Source organism: Gadus chalcogrammus, chromosome 9, assembly GCF_026213295.1.
Source record: "Gadus chalcogrammus isolate NIFS_2021 chromosome 9, NIFS_Gcha_1.0, whole genome shotgun sequence".
NCBI lineage: Eukaryota > Metazoa > Chordata > Actinopteri > Gadiformes > Gadidae > Gadus > Gadus chalcogrammus.
This window is the reverse complement of record NC_079420.1, coordinates 24,593,643-24,615,224: the sequence shown is the minus strand read 5'-3', so window position 1 is coordinate 24,615,224 and position 21,582 is coordinate 24,593,643. Positions and strand designations below refer to the sequence as shown.

Sequence of the window (21,582 nt, the reverse complement as noted above, 5' to 3'; positions counted from 1 at the left end):
TGGTATGGAAAGCAAATGAAAATGATTCCCGCTTAAATACGAACGTTCTAGATCGCAAATATTTTCTATTAATACTCCCGCTTATCATCACTTTCTATCAGATTCACTATGGATGTTGCACTCATTAACTATTGAACACAAAGCACAGCTGTCATTATCACTGTCACTGACAGCGATATATCGTTTCACTTCTTATGACAAATGTACTTATTGCAAGTTGCTTTGGATAAAAACGTCTGCTAAATGGTCATTTGTCAGCTGTCTATCCTCTATTAAACTGCATTGAAGTGCCGTTTGTTCCGTGCATTAGACATTTGCATTATGCGTGCATTATTCCTTTGCACAACGTATTATTCCTTTGCCCAACGTAGCCTATGTATTTTCGATATTTGAAAACGATATCGTCCCATTCAGAGCAAGGAAGATTAGTATGATTGGATCTCGGTTAGCAGGCATGTATCGCGCCTATTTTACAATAATCTCAAACGTTTCATTAACTCACATACAGACCAACCAACCACGCGTGACACCTCCGCCCAGGCCAGAGCCTTTTTTTCGTGATCTCTGAAATGAAAAAGGCTCGGATCGTACAACACCGGGTGCCCAGTTACAGCCGCGATTCATTTTTCCGTCAACATTTTGTAGTAAGTAGGAACCGAAACCGTAGGTATAGGAACCAAAGTGCCGGTGTCCGGTGTTCCCTGGTATCCACGCAAGCGAAGAGCGTCTACATTACGATTGGCTGTCAGTGTCTGGCCGCTGAAACGCGTCATAGTAACTTGCATAAAGTTCAGCCGTCTTTTTTTGGTCGCTCTGGTCGCTCCCCTTTTGCCGCTGGTAGCGTTGGACGCTTGTGTCGCTTTGGTCGCTCTTGCCCATAGAAAGTGAATGACTTCCGGTGATTTGGTAGCTCAATTCGCTTTTGGTGTGAACGCACAGTACGCGTTACTGTACGTCCACACCAGAAGCGAATTGAGCTACCAAATCGCCGGATGTCATTCACTTTCTATGGGCAGTGGAGCCAGCCAGTCCTGTGCGCGTATGCAAATTAGCCATGTGCGCCAATGTCTATTTGTTTTGAGTGCGACCAATGGGTGCAGATCATGATTTGCAGATGCAGATCAGTGAAACATTTTAACTAGCCTACTACAGCACGCAACGTTTTTATGTTCTCGGTTGTAATTACATTTTAGGAGTTTTTTTTATATATATGTTGGAGGGGAATCACTGTCCTACATGCTGTCGAAGCACTTTATCCAACAAGCAAAACCGTCTCTGCGATATGGCCAAAGTGTTTGGGAGTTCACGCTTTGATATGGCTGTCTGTACTAAAAGCATACGGCTCCTTTAAATGTGTCTGCAAAATTGAATTGTACGTCATGAGCGACTTGAGCGACCAAAGCGAACAGAAATATTTGCAGCGAAACTTTATGAGCGACTGGTGTGGACGTACAGATTCATGTGGACGCCTGAAACGCAAACAATGACTTCATTGCCCTCCCCAGCTGGGTGACGTCAGAGTTGTGTTGATTTTTTTTTTTAATAATTATTTTTTTATGTTTTTGCAGCTTTAAATACAGCCCCTTGATAAATGTAATTATTACTAACTGTACATTAAAAGGTATTTCTGCTCAAACCAACACAGGGAGGGCAAAACACATCGGACCAAAGTGATTCCAATCAGGACAACTGTCTCAGCGTTGCTAGGAAGCCACTCCCAGCAGAATGCGGGCATAAGCTCAGACAAGCTCAGGCAGGGAAACAGCAATGCCCAAAGCTGATTAGATTATGGATCAGTCATTCAGGCACACCTGTGATCACCTGTCCTGTGAGGGAGCAGACTGGTGGTCCTCTGATGGGTCTGATTGTGTTGCTTGATGAGTTGACCTGGATAGATTGAAAGACAATAGCATAATTTGTCAGATTCTTGAAGGAGTTTAATGGATAATAACGTATTTTAAGAATTAAATATACATAACGTTATCATCTATTAAAATGATCTAATCTAAACGGTTTGAAACGGTGACCAGATGACAAAGAGGGCTGCCACCTCTGTGGCACGGTCTGTTGCATCACTATTGCAACAGTATTAGACTAACTGCACATTATATTTATCTCAAAGAAGATCAAATAACTGCACTCAAAGGTTGGTGAGTGCTGATGAGAAGGCTGTGTTTGCCGTCAGATGTTTCGTTGTTCTAATTGATTGTAGGTGTAATTGATTGTAGGTCTATCTGATTGGTCAAGAGGCATTTGGGTCGTGACTGTTGATAACATCCTTCGAATTAGAAAATGAAGTGAGAGTGAATGAATCAATTAACTGACTCTGGGGGCCCTACACTGGAAAAAGCCTTCTGTTGAACCAATTAAAAAAAACAAGGGTAATGGTTCACATCTATATTACATAACTTGAGCCAATGACAAATATATAGCTTGCCTCAAACAATATTTCCTATGTTCATAAAAACAAAATAATACAACTTGGCACCAAGTATAATTCTATTCTTTGAATGAAGTTAATACATTTAAATCGTATGTTAAATCCTAAACAAAAAATATTGATTCACTCCAACAATTGTTTCTCATTTAAGAAATATCTATCAGAAATAATTTGTTTTATCCAATCAAAAAGATTACAATTTAATCAAACAATTGTTTCCCATTTAAAAATGGACCTTTTTTTTTAATGCATCATCATCATCATTTTTTTCCCACTCGGCTCTCTCCGCTTCATGGCCTTGGGGCGCTTCTGTCTGGATTCGACATCACATCGCGACACCAGTCAGGGTTAGGTGCTTTGTCAAAGACTCCTCGATACTGTGCTTGGTGAAGCCGGGAATCGAACCAACAACCTTCAGGTTACCAGCCAACCCGCTCTACCACCTGAGCTACTGCCGCCACACAAAATACAATCTATATTAACAATATAAATTGCAGAGTTAGACCTACTCCAGACCTCCCAACAGACACAGACAGACTGTCCTAGCTCACAGAACCAGTGAGTCATCGTCACTCTGGTCAAGGCTAGTGCTTTCACCTCAAAAAGTCGGCAAAAGTCACCAATAGCAGCTGAAAAAGAAGCTAGATTTGTCGCTTGTCGCTGTTTTGAAAAAAAGTCGCCAAAGGGGTCTGAAAAGTAGCTAAATATAGCGACAAAATCGTTAAGTTGGCAACACTGCGGTTTGGTCCAGTAGTCGTAAGCGTCTTTGTATTTAATGCGCATGCGCAGGCTTGTACGTAACCTTGAAATTGTACATTTGTCTGAACAAATATTTCTAAATTGAGCTCCTAATCAAATATAACAGTGTTTTAGGAAGAAAACATTTTTTTTTTATTTGGATTGAATGACAAAATTATTAATCATTTGAATACACAACCTTAAAATTGTACATTTGTCAAAATGGATATTTCTTAATTGAGCTCCGAATTAAAAATATCTATATTTCACAGTATTTGGAAATAAAAAAAAGTTATTTTAAAAATAAAACAAAAAATGTTTATTTGAATTGAATTACAAAATAATAATCAGATGAAGTACGGCTTAAAACCCTTTTTCCAGTGTAGTTAACTCTAATTAATCGCGATTAATCGCAAATTCTTTTTCTATGCTAAATATCCCTTGATTTTTTTGTCCCATAATTCTTCTCATTTTAATTCTCTTATCAACATGGTGAAGTGCATCGGCTTGCCTTGTGCAAATTATTTTTTATTGATAACAACATTGGCATATACACTGATCAAAACAGGACGATACAAAAAAAGAGCCTATAGTGCAATTAAACGACTGCTTTGAACAAATGTCATTTGAACATAGCAGTCAGGCTACTGCTTCTTTGTTTTGAGCCAAAAAAAATAAAATAATTGCGTTAATCGCGCGATAAAAAATTTAACGCCGTTAAATTTGGTTTGCGTTAACGCCGTTAATAACGCGTTTAACTGACAGCTCTAATAAAATTATATTATACTATTATATATAGAACGTTATAAGACGCCGAGAATTGGCGCGATACCAGCCGCTGTCACCGAGTGTGAGAGGAGAGTTGACGGAGAAGATGGCGGTTGACCTATAGTTTCAAAGTTAATACCGTTTAGTGTATTACTCGGTGTGAAAATGTCCACACCGCGGCAACCCTAGTTCTTTTCCTCCTGCGCCACGCAACGTTAAATGAGGGAATGATCTTGCGCCTCAAGGGGCGGTTCGGCGAAGGAGGAGGCGTGTTCTGGCGCAAACGTTCCCTGGTGCTATTTTGCAGTTTCAGAAATCACACAAACCAGGAAATACCGGGTTTCAAGTCAGTGGCGCGTTGTTTAGATGCTACTTTAAGGGCGCATCCATAATGTTGCTTGTGCACCTTGCGCATACACTTTGCTTCTCTCATCTACCTAGCCACACATTCTTGGTAAATTATTTGGGAAAGAACAGCTGATACAGCGGTAATAAGTTGTACTTTTAAATCAATGCATCTGCAAACACCATACAGCACACACATATTTTCTTGACAGAGACATTATGTACATGCCCATAACTTTTTGGGATTGATGAGTATTTGATCGTGAGAAAACATTGTTTTACTGCGAGTGAGTTTTAAAATAATTAATGAATGCGGGTGCGCATGTGTGCATCCATCTGTTTAAACACATGCAAACTAAACATGTAACACATAATACAGTCCATGGCAACGTATATTAACGGGGGGACACATGCATATTAGGAACACAAGTCGATAACAATAATGCATACAATACCGATAAGAAACAATGTTTATAATGTATTGCGTGTATCATTAAATAGAACCACAGTTACCGCATATAATATGTGCGTTAAGTTTTCTTTGCCAAAATTTATTTGAGGAATCAGTATTTCAGAAGCTGTGGAAGAAAACCTTATTCCATGTGTGAATTAGGCCATATTATTTGGCCATAAACTGAGCCATTTGAAGATTGAAATTCACATGCATCTGTCTCATCGGAGACTGCAGACGCGCTGTCAAAATATGAACTTGTTAGATTCAAATGCGCTCATGGCTCTTAAAGGGGATTGGAGCTGGCACTCTCATTGGTTTATTGCACATTACGCCCAAACCACACCTACGGGAATTAGGCTACTTCAGACCAACCCTTTTAAGATTTGCGCCAGGAGCCAAACATTTTGCGCTGGTAAAAAAGGAACCTCGGCATAGAACCGCCCACAAAGCTACCTGCGCTTGGCGCTTCTCACTTGCGTTTCAGACCGTTAAAATAGGGCCCATATGTACTGAGAGGCTTCAGGGTCATGCTGGACAGCAGTCTGGGTGTTTGTATGGAGACCAGAAGCATATGATCTTATGACTGACACTCTTCATGTGACATCATTGGGCATGTGACTCATTTCCACAGAGCTACCATAAGACAGAATCTTTGTTGGTGTGTACCTAACTGTGTTGCAAGCCTAAACTGTATTTTCTTCATCTTAATTTCTCCTCACCCTGGACCCTGCCTCCGGACCGCACGTCATCGCCCTAAGCAGAAGTCCGCTGGTTGTATTTGTAGCTCTGATTGTCATCACATGCTGCACTGTAAGATGAAGTTCAGGAAACAGATCATTGTCCTCATCCGTCCAGCCGTTCAGATCCTCACAAGCAACGGATCTATTTTAATACACGCTAACGTTGTGTCTAACGAAGAGTGTTTTGACGCGATCAGCGATTCAATTGATTAGTAAATAGGACACACACATCAACAAACAAAAACAAACAAACACACAGAAACACAACATCTTGTTTTTATCATTTTATAATGATTTAAATTATTGAGCCCTTAATTGGCTGTGTTTACCACAATGGCACAACACTGATCAGGGTCACAAAGAAAGGGGGTTACTGTCCAGAAGTCGCCATGGTTACCACCCAGAGACAAACACATACATCGCTGTAGCTAAAGTTACCAGAGCAAGCATGGAGATAATATTTGGACTGTGATAGCTATTCATGACAGAGGGAACTCCTGGAGAGAGAGAGAGAGAGAGAGAGAGAGAGAGAGAGAGAGAGAGAGAGAGAGAGAGAGAGAGAGAGAGAGAGAGAGAGAGAGAGAGAGAGAGAGAGAGAGAGAGAGAGAGAGAGAAAACAGAGAGAGGACTGCGTTGTATGGGTCTTGTGTTAAGCGCCAGCCGGGGAAAGAGAGTGAAGGATAAGAAGGAATGCCCCACAGCAGTGCAGTACAGTAGGGTGACATATGAGATGGATGCCAACTGTTGGTTCTTTCCATGGGCCCACCTGTCTCTAAACGTACCATATTCCCGAGCTGCTGGGGACAGCTTGAATGGTGCTGAAAAACCACACGCCGTGGGGACATGAAATCCCATTAACATCCAACGCTGAACGCACTTCCACCCAGTCCAGGTCTGAGCTTCTACTGTCTGAAGCCTTTAGGTTGAATTGAATCAGAACATGATAATGCTAATCTAGATCAATCGCAAAATCAAAATTAGCTGGAAAACTCCAGCTAATGGGGTCCGTGTGATCCCGATGGATAGGAACCCTGTGTGATCATGGTTAGTACCGTCGTTTTGGAGGAGCGATATAATGAGTGCGTTATGCTAAGTGTCTGGGAAGCTTGACCCTCTCATACACCCCACACATCCACCCTCACCATGACCAGAGCTCCACACATCCACCCTCACCCAGATGTGTTTGTATGCAGAACAGTGATTAGGGAAATCCCGGGTGGGTGCATGTTGATCTTATGACTGACACTCTTCATGTGACATCATTGGGCATGTGACTCATTTCCACAGAGCTACCATAAGACAGAATCTTTGTTGGTGTGTACCTAACTGTGGTGCAAGCCACAGTCCAGACTGACATCGTCCGGTTGAAGGCATGTGGGCACAGCACCACAGGCAAGACTTGTTCTTCACGTCAACAAACTTTATTTTCTTCAATATTAATAATATGAACAATAATAATTGTTATTATAATAATAATTACAATAAAATCTAGCTACAACTTGGTTACATCACCTCCACTGCTTCAAGGGAGGTTCCAAAAGAGAAAGTTAGACGGCGCAGTTGAGAGTTTCATCACCTGGTATTCTTTAAAAGCTCCCATGGCATACTTCTTTATGGATGCTTTAATACAGATATTAGTGGGCCCCTAACACAGTATTTGAAGACGTTCCCGAAATTCAGCCGTGGTGCAGAATTACAGCCTACGAGCCAATCGCACATTGAGCTTTCCCCAAACGCGCCATTTCGGTGTCTGTAGCTTTAATGCAAATGAGGAGGAGAGAGGCGGGTCAAGGAGGAGGATGGGGGTGTGGCCCTGAGCAGCATGTGGCCACGGTACCATGCACTCTGTTTACAGTGGATGTATCGCAATGGTGAGGGGCACACAGCCTTTGGCCAAGTTCTGTAAATATTCTGGAACAATCCGGGTGCTCCGGCAGGAGTCCTGGAGCGGCAGCGGTAGTGCCTCGGCAGCGGGCAGCGGGTCTGCCCTTCCAGTTTATCCGCGGGCCGTTATTATCGGCCGATATTAGGCATTTTCCAAACTATCGGTATTGGCATTTATAATGGCCGATTAATGAATATAAAAAAAAAAAGGGTTATTGTGTTTTTGGTTTGTATTTCTATACATTTTATTTATCAGAACTTTTGTATGTGTTTGTGTATTTATCAGTGTGTTTGTGTGTGTGTGTGTGTGTGTGTGTGTGTGTGTGTGTGTGTGTGTGTGTGTGTGTGTGTGTGTGTGTGTGTGTGTGTGTGTGTGTGTGTGTGTGTGTGTGTGTGTGTGTGTTTGTGTAAGTGACGTCAGCGAGTGAGCGCTAGTGTGCACGTCAGTTTAGTGAAGTAATGAACGAGTCCGGTTGTGATAATAGAAGAATAGAAGAAAAAAGTACCCAGCCTATCAAGAATCGGTGGCTGCTACATTCCAACCATATTCCAACCATATTCCGACCTGTAAGCAGACCCACTACCGGACAAAATGGGTTGTTGCCCCCAAGAGAGCATCGGCCCTGGAGGGAACGTCTCCCCTGTCCTCCTCGACTACGGTCTGGGAGCCGACAGCAGGAAAGGTGTAACACTAACCATCTCATAGTTGGAGGCGGAGCGCAAGAGGGTATACTTGCTCCAATAGTGCGAGTTAAAAATAAAGCACATATATTTGAATGATTTTAGCTTGTGTGTTATTTATCGCGGGCACGGGTCGGGTAACGGGCCAAATATTAACGGGTCCGGACGGGGGCAGGTCTCAAACAGTGGACCCGTGCAGGACTCTAGCCTAGGCAATTGGAAAAAAAAAAAAAAAATTAAATGTATGTATAGATGTATGGTAGGATACAGTCGCATGGTAGGATATCCATAGATCTGGTAGGTCAGATGGTTTTCCACATCAGCTGAGCAACGATGCTGTCCATGATGCTGACAATGTCCAGCACCAGATCCGCCCCGTCACCCGTTAAAATATCAAAATGAAATCCGCGCCCGCCGATACCTGTTAATATTTGGCCCATTACCCGACCTGTGCCCGCGATAAATCACACACAAGCAAAATCCTTCAAATGAATGTGCTTTATTTTTATCTTGCACTATTGGAGCACGTGTTCCCTCGTGCTCGTTCTCCTCGCTAGTCCGCTAACTGATGTCACACCCACACACACACACACACACACACACACACACACACACACACACACACACACAGCCAGTGATATGCGTACGAGATGGGCCTACTTTCTCGTTCTCACAAGATACTTTCGAGTGAGCACCAGATACTTTCTCGTGCTCACAAGAAACGTTAATAAAAATAAAAATACCCCATGTCCCTTTATGGGTTCCGTACTTTTCTGTTGTGACAATTAAAAAATAAAGTAAAACTGACATACCTTATTATTTTAGTGAGGACTCATAAATAACTACATTTAACCAATTTTAGGGAAATCTGTTCATGTTTTGTAACGTGTTACTGGAATTTCTTTTTAAAATACATATCGGCCGATATATCTGAATATCGGATTTTTAATCACCAAATATTTGTATCGGTATTGGCTATAAAAATCTTTTATCGGTCGGGCTCTAGCAACAATCCCTTCTCCATTTTGTGGTTCATGTATTTCAGGGAATCAAAGTCAAAGTTCCATTCCCCCATTTACTTCGCAACCATGGCTGAGATAGGAGTAGGAGTAGGACTAGGAGTCTCGTTGTGTAAATACCGGAGACGTCAGAGAGTCCGACGTGTTATGCGCCATAACACCAACAGCAGAACAGTTATCCAAATAACAAAGAAATGTAAAACACTCGCGTTAATTCCTGGAGCTCTATATCTAAATAATATCATATAATACGTAGATACCTATATCATATAATACATATTATAACAGCCAAAAGCTGTGTGCGCCTCCAGACGATATTATGAATCTCAAACGACAGTGTCGGGTTCTCTGACGTCTCTGGTTCTTCCCGTCCACATCAATCTGAAGTAGACTGAACCACGACATGGAGGAGAAAGGGATTGTTGCCAGCGATTGTCTCCCGCCGGAGCCTTGCTGCCGAGGGACCACCGCCAGCGGGCAGTTCCGAGGCCGTGGTCCCTCGCAGTGGGCAGCGGGAAGCAGGGCTCAAGCGGGAGACGATCGCGGGCAACCATCCCTTTCTCCTCCATGTCGTGGTTCATGTTCTTCTGGGAGTCAAAGCCAAAGTTCCTTTCCCCCAATTCCTTCTCAACCATGGCTGAGATAAGCCCCACTACGAGTCTCGTTGTGGAAATACCAGAGACGAGAGTCTAATGTGTTATACTCCATAACACCAACAGCAGAACGGTTATCCAAATAACAAAGAAGTTTACAACACTTGCGTTAGTGTGTGTAATCACACACACACACACACATGTGGCGCTCGCACGGTCGTAGAACATTGTCTCATTGGCGGGCCGAATTCTCTGGGCGGGCAAGGCAGAGCAAGGGGAGGTGACTTGGCCCCTTATGACGACATATGGGGCCACATTCCAATTCAGCGCGCCTGAGCTTCCATTTTTTCAAAGGCGAGCAGGATACCTAGTGCTCGTTTTACAACGAACGCCACTGGGGGATGATAGGCAGGCTAGGGGAAATCATATTAATGTTAGAAAACCTCATAAAGTCTTATTCTCATGCTATGGGACCTTTAATCTGACTGATCGGAAACGGACTACATCAGCATCCACCGATAACCGTCATTCGTTTCCCTTGGTTGCATGTGCTTGAGAGCAAGTTTCCCTTGCAAAGGAAATGTATCTTGGTAGAAGATGGGAGATCACACATTTTAAGATTTAATTGATGACTTTGTTGGTGAAGGCTGTAGGTATGAGAGCATCATGGAAATGGCTATAAAAAATAGGGAGAGGGGGGGGGACTGCGGTCACATGGCATGCAGCCCGAGCTTGTATCACCCCCTCCATCCTTCAGTCAGCCTGGCTCTTTACCTTTGAACTCTGGGACGGGTCTGGAGGCTATCAGCAGTCTGAGAGAAAGAGAAAGAGAAAGAGAGAGAGAGAGAGAGAGAGAGAGAGAGAGAGAGAGAGAGAGAGAGAGAGAGAGAGAGAGAGAGAGAGAGAGAGAGTAAATCCACGTGTCTTGTTTAAGAGTTTGGTTTTGGACTTGAGAATCCAAATACATTTTATTTATCAGAACTTGTGTGTCCAAAACTTCTTCCAAACTTTATTGGGAGAAGTTTTTTCTAAAAGACAACTTTTTTTTTTTTTTTTTTTTTTCTTTTACATTCTGCATGAAGGGGACTGGACTTGCCAAGCAAAAGCAAGCAAGGCCCTCACATCTGAAAAGATACATTTCACAGCTGCTTATATATTTTTTAATAAACCCAGAGGTTGTGACTTAATACCTTCAGAAGGGATAGTAGAGGTGTCACAGCTATCTGTTTGACATTATGCCTTCACGCAAACTCCCCGTCGGACACCCATGGGGGACACCCTCTCCGGCTACAGGATGTAGGATATTTTCCTGACTCTGAATCTGACTGATTCAGTGCATTACTGTTGGTCCTGCATTCTGCTGGTCTCTGCCTCATCGTGTCTCATCAGAGGAGCTTGAAACTGTCCAAACTGGGAATGAGAGCAGTCCGTCTGGCCTGGATATGGCTCACGAACCAGGAGAGATCCCTGGATCGGTTTTCCGTCTCTGAGATCTTGTTAAGGTGGTCATAACTGATTGGGTCAAAAGGCTAGGCTCTACGAGGACATGCTACGCTAGTATATACTTGGCCAGGTCGACAGGTGTCTATAGATGAAGTATTTGTTTTTTTATACGGGGTCAGTGGCCAAGATGGCATGGAAGAGGTTCATGCAGAGGGGAAGGTATAGCGAGCATGGGCTGAAGGGTAGCAGGGGACGTTGGGAGACGGTGGGACTTGGGAAGGGGTGAGAGGAAGGCAGCAAGGGGGTAAGGAATGGGAGGAGGTAACTTGAGAGTGGGCTGGCATTCCTCTCAGGGCAGCTACATCTGTGAACATAATTATCTGCTACACATAATCTCAAACAGTCCGTGATACTCAGGCTAGTAGTGCAGGGCTCGGGTTGACACAGACTCAGTTGGCATTGGAAGCATTAAAGAAGATTATATTATTGAAGACGATTCATCTGCTTTTTGTCCCCCAGCTTTGTTTACCACAGTAATAGATTGTGAGATTGATTGATTTGTATGAACATAATTTTTTTTAACTTGTATGTTCATGTAAACAGACTAGTATTCAGTTACATGAACATACAAGTTAATATATCAAGTTAGACTAAATTAACTTTTTTGAGTATTTTTTTTATGTTTTAGCAGTTGCTTCATTTTGACTGCGCCTCACTATTTGTCTTTATATTGTTGTTGTTTTTTGCTTGTTGCATGTTGTTAAAGTGCCCTGTAGCTAATGTGTGTGTGCTGTGGTGTGCGTTCATGTGTTTGTGTGCGAGTGCGTGTGCGTCCTCTACGGAGGGCAAACAATAAGCAATGACTTTGACCTAGTATTCCAGTGCTGCCCCTTTCCTTGCACTGCCTGGTGCTCCCCAGATCTTTCAGAGTTCTCGGTAAACAGACACTCCACCAGCGCTGGTGTGGAGCGACAGTAAACTCATCCAACCACATACTCCTCAGGCTCCTTCTGGAGGAGCTTGTCAGGTGATACCGCTGACCCAGGCTACACTCTGCCTCTGTGCCGGCTCCGTTCTCGCTTACACTCTCACGCTATGTCACATCAATGACATCTGCCATCGCCAATCACATCCTAAGGCCAATAGCGCCTCACTTTTTTCTTAAAGTGAAGGGAAAAACTGGGACTTTCTGGAGTTTGCTCGGTCGAACAAGAAAATATAACATCTGTAAACTGATCGAAAGCACAGGCTTGTTCAGGTCACAGCGTTTCAAAATGGGTGCTACGAGTTTCCATAAATTGTGTAGCGGACTCATTCAGACTTATCTAAACCCGTGGTTTCGGTACTGTACTGCACACAAAAACATCTTATTTGTCAAACTGTCTTGCTACATTTTGATCTGCAGCAATACTTTATTCCTTAAATGTTTGGGCGCCTTATGTTATATTTACGTTGACAATTCCTCCTTCTGTAGAACTAGCACCGGCTTAATCTTTCTGGAGGTCTTTGGCAGTGTAAGGGATTCCTCTTGTCTTGCTGTCTATTTATAGGTTATCCAGTTATGATTCTGTTCATACAGCCTTGGATGTTGCACATGCTTAACTGTTCCATCGCTGTGCAGCCACTAATTGGATGTTCCAGCTCCTGGCTACAGCTCATTAGTAGAATTAAACATTCAATTTTCACTCAGAGAAAAAAAGAAAATTTGAATAGGGCGTATCAGAACAGTTTATTTAACAGGATTTTGCAAATTTGCACACCTTGGCAAACACACTAACGCACCTTTGACATAACCTGTTGAACTACAATCTACAAACATGAATCTGGTTCATAATTTTGTTTTGTTTAATTTGTCAAAATGAAGATGTTTTTATCCAAAGCTGATATGAATAAGGCTGAGAGCAGCCAAAGCGTCCAATCCACATTCACACTCCACTTCATGACTGGATCTGTTTCCTTACGTCCTCCAAGGTGTCGCCGTGCTGCTCTCCCCAGACATCCCGGTCCAGCTGGGGCTGGAGAGCAGGCAGCAGTTCTGCCTCCAGACGCTGCCCGGCATGGAGCGCCTTCCTCTGCAGTACAGCGTGTGTGTGGCCCGCCATGTCAAGGCCGTCCACCAGGAGGCAGCTTCACAGCTCTCCCAGCAAAGCAGGGAGCTGCCGAACATGAGAACGCTCTGGTGGGTCTCCGTGCCTCTTGACATAGAAAGGACATGACATTCAGCTCTTTTGAACCCATGGACCCGACGTAGTGACTTAGAGGCATCTGATCCCATTGCAGGGCTCCTTATCTTGTGTATGTGCAACAGGTCAAAATAAATAATACAAATAAATCCAAGAGCCTTTTAATGGATATTTAAATATTATGTAAAAGCATATTTCTTGCTAATTTCTATATTCACATTTTACTGCATTACATGCATTATTTTTGGTACATAAGCAAATGTTTTGGTATATGTTTTATTTATTTTTATAATGCAGCTGCAATTGTCCTCAGATTGTAATGCCTTGCAGTTATTTTTCTTCTATTCTTTCCGGGATGTTTGTTCCTTTAATTGCTCTTCCTACTATAATCCAGAGTTTGGCGTAATGAGTAATTTCCTAATTAGACCAAGATCAATAAAGAGATTTGATCTTTTTTTAGGTTACCTTTCTGGAATTTTCTAGCCAGTGTGGACTCGGGTGTGAAGGTGGAGAGGGAACTGAGAACCTTCTCAAACCGCCTCAGGAGACACCATCTGAGTGAGGGGGTCATCAGCCTCAGCGAACATTCCACCACCCTCCTCGCCGACATGGTATGTTCCGTCATGCATCAACCAGCCTCCACAATTTGTGTTTGGGATCCAGCCTTCATGAGTTTGAGATCCAGATTGGAGGATTTCATTGTGAGAACCTTCTGGTTCTTTGAGTCCTCCTCAAAGGATAAGGCTAACGTCTTGATGATGAGTTCTGTCTGTGTCTTTGTGTGCCATAGAAAGTATGGCAAAAAATGAATGAGGATGATGCTGCGTATTTAATTTCCTATAGACTTTATTGTATCATACACCATCAAGGTGTATGATTAACGTTACAACCATGGGCATCAGTTTGGTTTGAATGTGCTGGGGACAGAGACGCATTCCGAAGTGCATTTTCAGAAGTGCTGGGTACAATGAGGATGCACTCTTTTTTTTCTCTTTAGTGCAGGTAACGAAAAGTTCTGATAGATGGTATACCCATGTAGCTAATTACTAAGGAATAAAATGTATACAAAATCTATCTGGCCCCTTTTATGAAGAAAACGTTTCCAAAAAGCATCAGACATATGACCCACTATGTTCTGCTCCATGTATCCAATGTTGACAACATGACATGACATGGCTAAGCTACCAACATAAACAAGAGGAGCTATGAAAGGAAATTAACGGCATGTTTAAGTTCAGAAGGAGCAAACGTGTGGCTACACACAGCACTACAAAGGTCATCAAGATCGAAAAATAAAAATATGTTTGTTGCACAGCTGAATGCTGTATCAAATCATGTACTGGCTGTTCTCAATTCACAACACGCATTCCATCCAATCTAGCCTAAAAACTCAGCTTGCAAAACCAAAAGTCACTTTTTGTCAACAAGAGACCGACTATCCACCGACTATCAGTTGCAAGTTAAAACAGCCTGTTACGGTTAGCGGAAAGATTAGTTTGGACCCCGGATGCAGAGACAGAGACAGTACGGACAATCCACGGTTTATTGTCGAAAAAGAGGAACTCAAAAGATATCCAGCGGGCAAGACGAAGACAGGAGCGGGTAGGCGTAGCTGGCGGAGGCACCGGAGAATGCTGTGGTCCGGTGGTAATCCGCTGGCGAGGAACTGGCTACTGGCGAAAAGATAACACGTCGTTTAGGAATCACAAAATCAGGTCAGAGTATCGAAGGTCGATGTACACTCGTCAGCCAAAGTACCGAATGAGACGGAATAATCTGGTGCCGACGAGAAGTCCCCGCCAGGCTTAAGAAAGAGCGTATGATTAGTTGATGAGGTCCAGGTGTGCCACGTTGCGGTGCCCAGCTCCGCTCGCCACGCCCCTTACCTGTCTAAGAACCAATGCCTGTGGAGCAAATCATAGAGCAACCGTGACAGTGCCAAGCACTTGAGTGCAAAAAACACAAAAGACCTCGCCATAGCACCAGCAAATCTTGAGCAATAAATATCACGTCTTACCTTTATTAATGTGGCAGTGGTCTGCAGATGCATCCCGTGGTGTAGCCTATCATATACATTTAGTTCAACAGGTTATCGTTCTGATACTGTCAATGGTACTAGCAACCTGCTCTGGTGCTTTTTAGCTATGTATTCAGGCTAAAATGACTTGATTGTCTGATGCCTCATCATTGCATCCCAGCCAAAGAGTATTGGTATTATTAGTATTGGCTACTTGCCAAAACGAAAAAATAACTTCACACAGTGTGTCTTTTTACAATGTATTTGTTAACATTCATACGTTGATCAGCAGAGAAATAGTTCGCCAAAGTCGTTGATGTCGATTAGCAACCGAATACGCTGGGGTTGATAAGTTACCGGACAAAATGCGGAGTGATACAGATGATGTGAATCAGAGGCAAAAAATCCACTTTCCTTGACTGCGGTCAAATATGCTGGATGTGATTATTCCACGGCATTGAGAAGAGCCGTGTAATAAACGAAAATAATTGACAGTTCAATGTTGTGAAGGCCCATGCAAGTGAATGGAGCAGTCTACAGCATTGAGAAGAGCCGTGTAATAATCCATAATAATTAAACTCAAGTTTTATTTATTTTTTACAAGCGGTGGGTACAAAATTAATCTTAACGAAAAGTAGTGGGGATGCGTCCCCAGCGGAATTGATGCCCATGGTTGCAGCCAAATCTATCCATTAAACTATCTATCTATCTACATCTATCTACATCTATCTATCTATCTATCTATCTATCTATCTATCTGTCTATCTATCTATCTATCTATCTGTCTATCTGTCTGTCTGTCTGTCTGTCTGTCTGTCTGTCTGTCTGTCTGTCTGTCTGTCTGTCTGTCTGTCTGTCTGTCTGTCTGTCTGTCTGTCTGTCTGTCTGTCTGTCTGTCCTTTATCCTCATCTATAGCTGATGATGTGTTTCCTGAACTGTGGTACTGTACTCTGGCGTTAGGACTGTTGGTTAGGAGGGGATTAGGCTGCTGGTCAGAAAGGCCGGTGAAAGCAGTGTTCTTGTGGACGTCTACTCCAGGGGAACAGTGGGGAGAGGGAAGGATTACAGGTTCACTGGAATGTCACCAAGGAGGACAACATGTTTTTCACTTGGAGAACACATGCGTTCCTGGGTCTGGGGGTTCAATAGAGACAACAGTAAACTGAGTGAGTTTCTCTCACTTGCTTTGGCTCAGTTCATGAGTTTACATTCTCAAAGCTCTAGGTATAATAGTGCAGCACCACACCATAGCTCATGTGCAAAAAGTCATAACTCACCTAAAACATTTAAATGATGCTTCAAAGCAAATTAATTGTCTCATATATAAAATGTTAATGCCCTCAAAATAAAAAGTTTCTTTAGTATTGTCAACAATTGTGGTCCAAATGTTTCCATGTTGTGTCAGTACTGGATGTGTTCCTTACATCCACAATTCAATCGTGTCCTGATTATTCAGAGACGCAAAACGCTCTCTGAACTAGAATGTTTTCATTGAATGCTAACTGAGTGCTGTTTTCTACCAAACGTGTCCATGGAAATTGTTGCTGTATTTTAATTACGCAATCTAAGTTGCTTCTCTTACACCACACTAAACAGAATACGTTAAAAGCACACTATAATACAAAAATAGATACAAATAGGAAGGAAAATAATGTAGCCTTAATGGTGGAGTGCTAAACCAAGACACCATTGACCATCTGATAATGTACTCTTTGAAATTATTCAATACAGTAGTTTTCCGTGGAGAGTACATTAAATGAATTTGTTATTATACCATTAAATCTTTTTCACTGATAATGTTTGTGACTTGCCCTACTTGTGTGGGACTTGCCCCACCCTATTACACACCATGAGACCATAAACCAGACTCAAAGAAGTCCTTATGTGGATTATATTAGATACAACTTTAGTTATACTTTAGCATCTAACCAAAAAGTGCATACATATAATGTTATAAACAATAGTGTTGTGCTGTGAATTAATATTTTACAGGAACTGCGAAAGTGTTAAATACTCTATACACTTATTTTCCCAGGCTGAGTTCATCACAGGTACGGGACTACAGAGTTTCCCAGAGTTCACCTCTCATGTTCCCATGACCTCCTCACCAGGTGTCCTGCCGCTAAGTAGGAGGGGAGAACACAACAGAAAAGACAGCGTCACGGTGAAACAGAATCTGTTTTCTCCTGCACACCGCTGGGTCCCAGGCTGTTGTATTGACGAGCAGATGTAGCTCCACCTCGTTCCCAGGAGCTCTGTGGTCCAGCGGTTTTGTTTGGAAAGTTAACGGTGGTCTGAGCAGCAGGGTTGTTGAGCAGCATCACAGTTGTGTGAACGGAATCAAAGCTATCGGTCTATTGCTTATTTTTAGTTTCACAAGCGTTCTTTATCTACCCGCCACACAACACTAAGAGAGTGTTTAGTCTCAATGTGGAAAGACTTGGGAGAATTAGTGCTCTCACATTCAGACATCCCATTACATAAAGTTAAGCTCCAATGTGCGTGTGTGATTGTCTTAAATGTTGAAATTGCACAACGTGTTTATCCCCACTAAACCGGATGGACCCCCCCTCCATAGTTTAACCTTGTGTTCCTAAGATGTTATGTAAGAATAAATCTCCTATTTGCAACCTGAATGCTTGCTAATCTGTCTGGAACGCCCCAACAGAGACTGCTCTGTGGCACGTTCTTTCCCCTGACAAGTGTACAATCAACTCATGGTTTTAAAGGTCCCATGACATGAAAATCTCACTTTGTGAGGTTTTCTAACATAAATATGAGTTCCCCGAGCCTGCCTATGGTCCCCCAGTGGCTAAAACTTGCGTTTGGTGTAAAACGAGCACTAGCTGTTCTGCTCGCCTTTGAAAAAACGGAGGCTCAAGCGCGCTGATTTGGAATGTCTGTATTCATGACGTCATCAGGAATCTCAGCTCCTCCCCTTACTCTGCCTGGCCCGCCCAGAGACGTTGGCCCGCCAATGAGACTCGACCGTGCGAGCGCCACATGTGTGTGTGTGAATACACACACTGTAACGCAAGTGTTTCTTGTCGGTTCTTTGACGTGTCTTGTATTTCCACAACGAGACTGTCGTGGGGGTTATCTGAGCCATGGTTGAGAAGGAATTGGGGGAAAGGAACTTTGGTTTAACTCGCTGAAGTACATGAACTGCGACATGCCGCGAGGCACCATCGCCCGGCAGCAGGCAGCGTGCGGTTCAGTCGACTTCAGGTTGATGTGAAAGTGGAAGAACCAGAGACGTCGCAGAACCCGGACTCGTATTGGGGTTATCTCAGCCAAGGTTGAGAATGAATTGGGGGGAAAGAACTTTGGCTTTGACTCCCTCAAGAACATGAACCACGACAAGGAGGAGAAAGGGATCTTTGCCGGGCAGCGCTTAGGCACCTCCGCCTCCGGCGGTGGTCCCTCAGCGGGGCTCAAGCGGGAGACATTCGCCGCCAACAATCCCTTTCTCCTCCATGTCGTGGTTCATGTTCTTGAGGGAGTCAAAGCCAAAGTTCCTTCCCCCCAATTCATTCTCAACCTTGGCTGAGATAACCCCCAATACGAGTCTCGTTGTAGAAATACCAGAGACGAGAGTCCGACGTGTTATGCGCCATCACACCAACAGCAGAACGGTTATCCAAATAACAAGGAAGTGTACAACACTTGCGTTACAGTCCTGGAGCTCTATATCTAAATAATATCATATAATACATAGATATCTATATCATATAACATATTGTGTGCGCCTCCAGACGATATTATGAATCACAAACGACTTTGTCGGGTTCTGCGACGTCTCTGGTTCTTCCACTTTCACATCAACCTGAAGTCGACTGAACCGCACGCTGCCTGCTGCCGGGCGATGGTGCCTCGCGGCATGTCGCAGTTCATGTGCTTCAGCGAGTCAAACCAAAGTTCCTTTCCCCCAATTCCTTCTCAACCATGGCTCAGATAACCCCCACGACAGTCTCGTTGTGGAAATACAAGACACGTCAAAGAACCGACAAGAAACACTTGCGTTACAGTGTGTGTATTCACATTGATGTGGACGTTGAAGAACCAGGAACGTCGGAGAACCCAACGCGGTCGTTTGAGATTCATAATATCGGCTCACACAGCTTTTGGCCGTGATAATATATATTATATGATATAGATATCTGTGTATGCTATATGATAATATTTAGATATAGAGCTCCAGGACTCCCGTGTGTTGTAGAATATTTACAGAACACGGCTAAAGGCTGTGTGCGCCTCGCCATTGCGATACATCCACTGTAAACAGAGCGCATGGTACCGTCCGTGGCTGCAAGCTGCTCAGGGCCACACCCCCACCCTCCTCCTTGACACGCCCACCGAAACTGCGCATTTGGGGGAAGCTCAATGTGCGACTGGCTCGGAGTGGCTGTAACTCTGCACCACGGCTGAATTTCGGGAACGTCTTTGAATACTGTGTTAGTTGCCCACTAATACCTATATTAAAGAATACATAAAATAGCATGTCATGGGACCTTCTGGTCAAAATATCCATTGCCAATAACCCAGAAGGACATATCAATACATAATAAGAAAGAATAAGAAAGGCTAAGAAGCTCAATAGCTGAACGCTGCATGCAGCACTCATTGAATGGTTAGTAAAACCAATGAGTGAATAACCTGCTGTTTGCACCGATAATATTGCAGGTTTGCACTCAATGGCAGCGCCACATTGTGCTTGGAGCGGCGCAGTGTGTGCAGAATGTTCCCACATGGCCCCTCAAACACACTGGTCAGCAGCAACGCAGTCTCACCGCCACTGAGGCATTATCCGAAAATGATCCGCACACAAATGACTCTGTTGTACTCTGTGGTAATCGCTGTGTTTGAAGTTCAACCGTGGAATTCACTATTAACTCAGGGCCTTAACACACCAACCAGACACACCAACACGGCCTGCTGACCATGACCCCTCTCTGTCTCAGGACCATGACTACCTCACGGGCAGGAAGAGAGGGCTGTCCAAGAGACAGACCAGGGACCTGGGGCTGGTCAAGCTTCTGAACATTTCCATCACCCTCACCCCCTTTCAGAGCATCCACACCGCTCAGTTCCACAGCTCGCTGGCCAGAGGGGGCGGAGGAGAGCAGTACTGGCTCAGCCTGCCCTCTGGCCCCCAGGGACAGCTGGTGAGGAGATCTGTCTGTCTGTCTGTCTGTCTGTCTGTCTGTCTGTCTGTCTGTCTGTCTGTCTGTCTGTCTGTCTGTCTGTCTGTCTGTCTGTCTGTCTGTCTGTCTGTCTGTCTGTCTGTCTGTCTGTCTGTCTGTCTGTCTGTCTGTCTGCCTCTCTAAACGTTTTTAAACTGACAAATATGCCCGTCTTTGAAAAAAATAAGTGGTCCGCAAAATAAAGATTATGTTGGCGTTTTTGCACTTGTAAATAGTTAATTGCGTTTGTAGCCTACACTCAGATGAAAGTACAAATAATTCTAAAGAGGGCTACTCCCCGTGTGTAGCCCCGCCTTCTCCAGTGAACCAAGTCAATCAGTTTCTATCTCTCTCTCTCTCTCTCTCTCTCTCTCTCTCTCTCTCTCTCTCTCTCTCTCTCTCTCTCTCTCTCTCTCTCTCTCTCTCTCTCTCTCTCTCTCTATCAATAGTATTTGTCTATAATTAAGTCTGCCTTGCCCTCATGGAACTCCAGCACTAACATTTGCATTTAAACCCAATAACATTGAGCAGTAAGTTCCAGTGTGATCTAATGAGTCCATGGAGCTTCAGAGAGGTTCTGTTCTTCTCCAGGTCCCAGTGCTGAGTCAGTGGGGGGGGCACTTCTGTGTGAAGCTCAACCTCACCAGCCCTGCAGGGGTGGGCTGGTTCCTGGACAGAGTGGGGGCCCTTCAAGACCTCGTGGCCATGGAGTATGTGCTGCTGGAGGGAGCCGTGGCCGCCCCCCCCGAGGGTCCAGGGCCCCTGCGGCCCCTGGGGGGTGAGCGGTACATCGGCCTTTTGGCGGACGTCGCGGCCCGGATGGGAGAGTCGGCCATCATGACCGCTGGGACCCGGTGAGTGAGGGGCCGCAAGAAGAACAAAGCATGTTTTAAAGACCAATGCGCTGCCATTATTGTTATTATACTATGAATAGATGGTTTTCATTGTCAAAAAAATATGATCTCATCTTTTTTGCTAAGTAAAGTAATAATTTATCATTCATCATCTACCTCTCTTTTTTTTTTTTGTCAATCCACATTGATTGTCAAAAAACATGAACATGCGATACGGAGGAGAGGATGATGTCCGGGCC

At 43.8% G+C, this 21,582-nt stretch overlaps 1 protein-coding gene across 3 annotated transcripts in view; it reads left to right on the top strand.

Moving 5' to 3' along the window:
• The window catches only part of si:ch211-236l14.4 (SITS-binding protein), a 41,023-nt gene that overhangs the window by 8,105 nt on the left and 11,336 nt on the right, over positions 1–21,582 (top strand). For 2 of the 3 annotated variants that reach the window (XM_056598850.1, XM_056598849.1), the window contains 4 exons: positions 13,077–13,284; positions 13,749–13,899; positions 20,268–20,471; positions 21,081–21,343. In XM_056598850.1, the coding sequence (XP_056454825.1) occupies positions 13,077–13,284; positions 13,749–13,899; positions 20,268–20,471; positions 21,081–21,343 (826 nt within the window). The remainder of the gene's footprint in view (positions 1–13,076; positions 13,285–13,748; positions 13,900–20,267; positions 20,472–21,080; positions 21,344–21,582) is intronic. The other variant, XM_056598851.1, reaches the window with a different exon arrangement.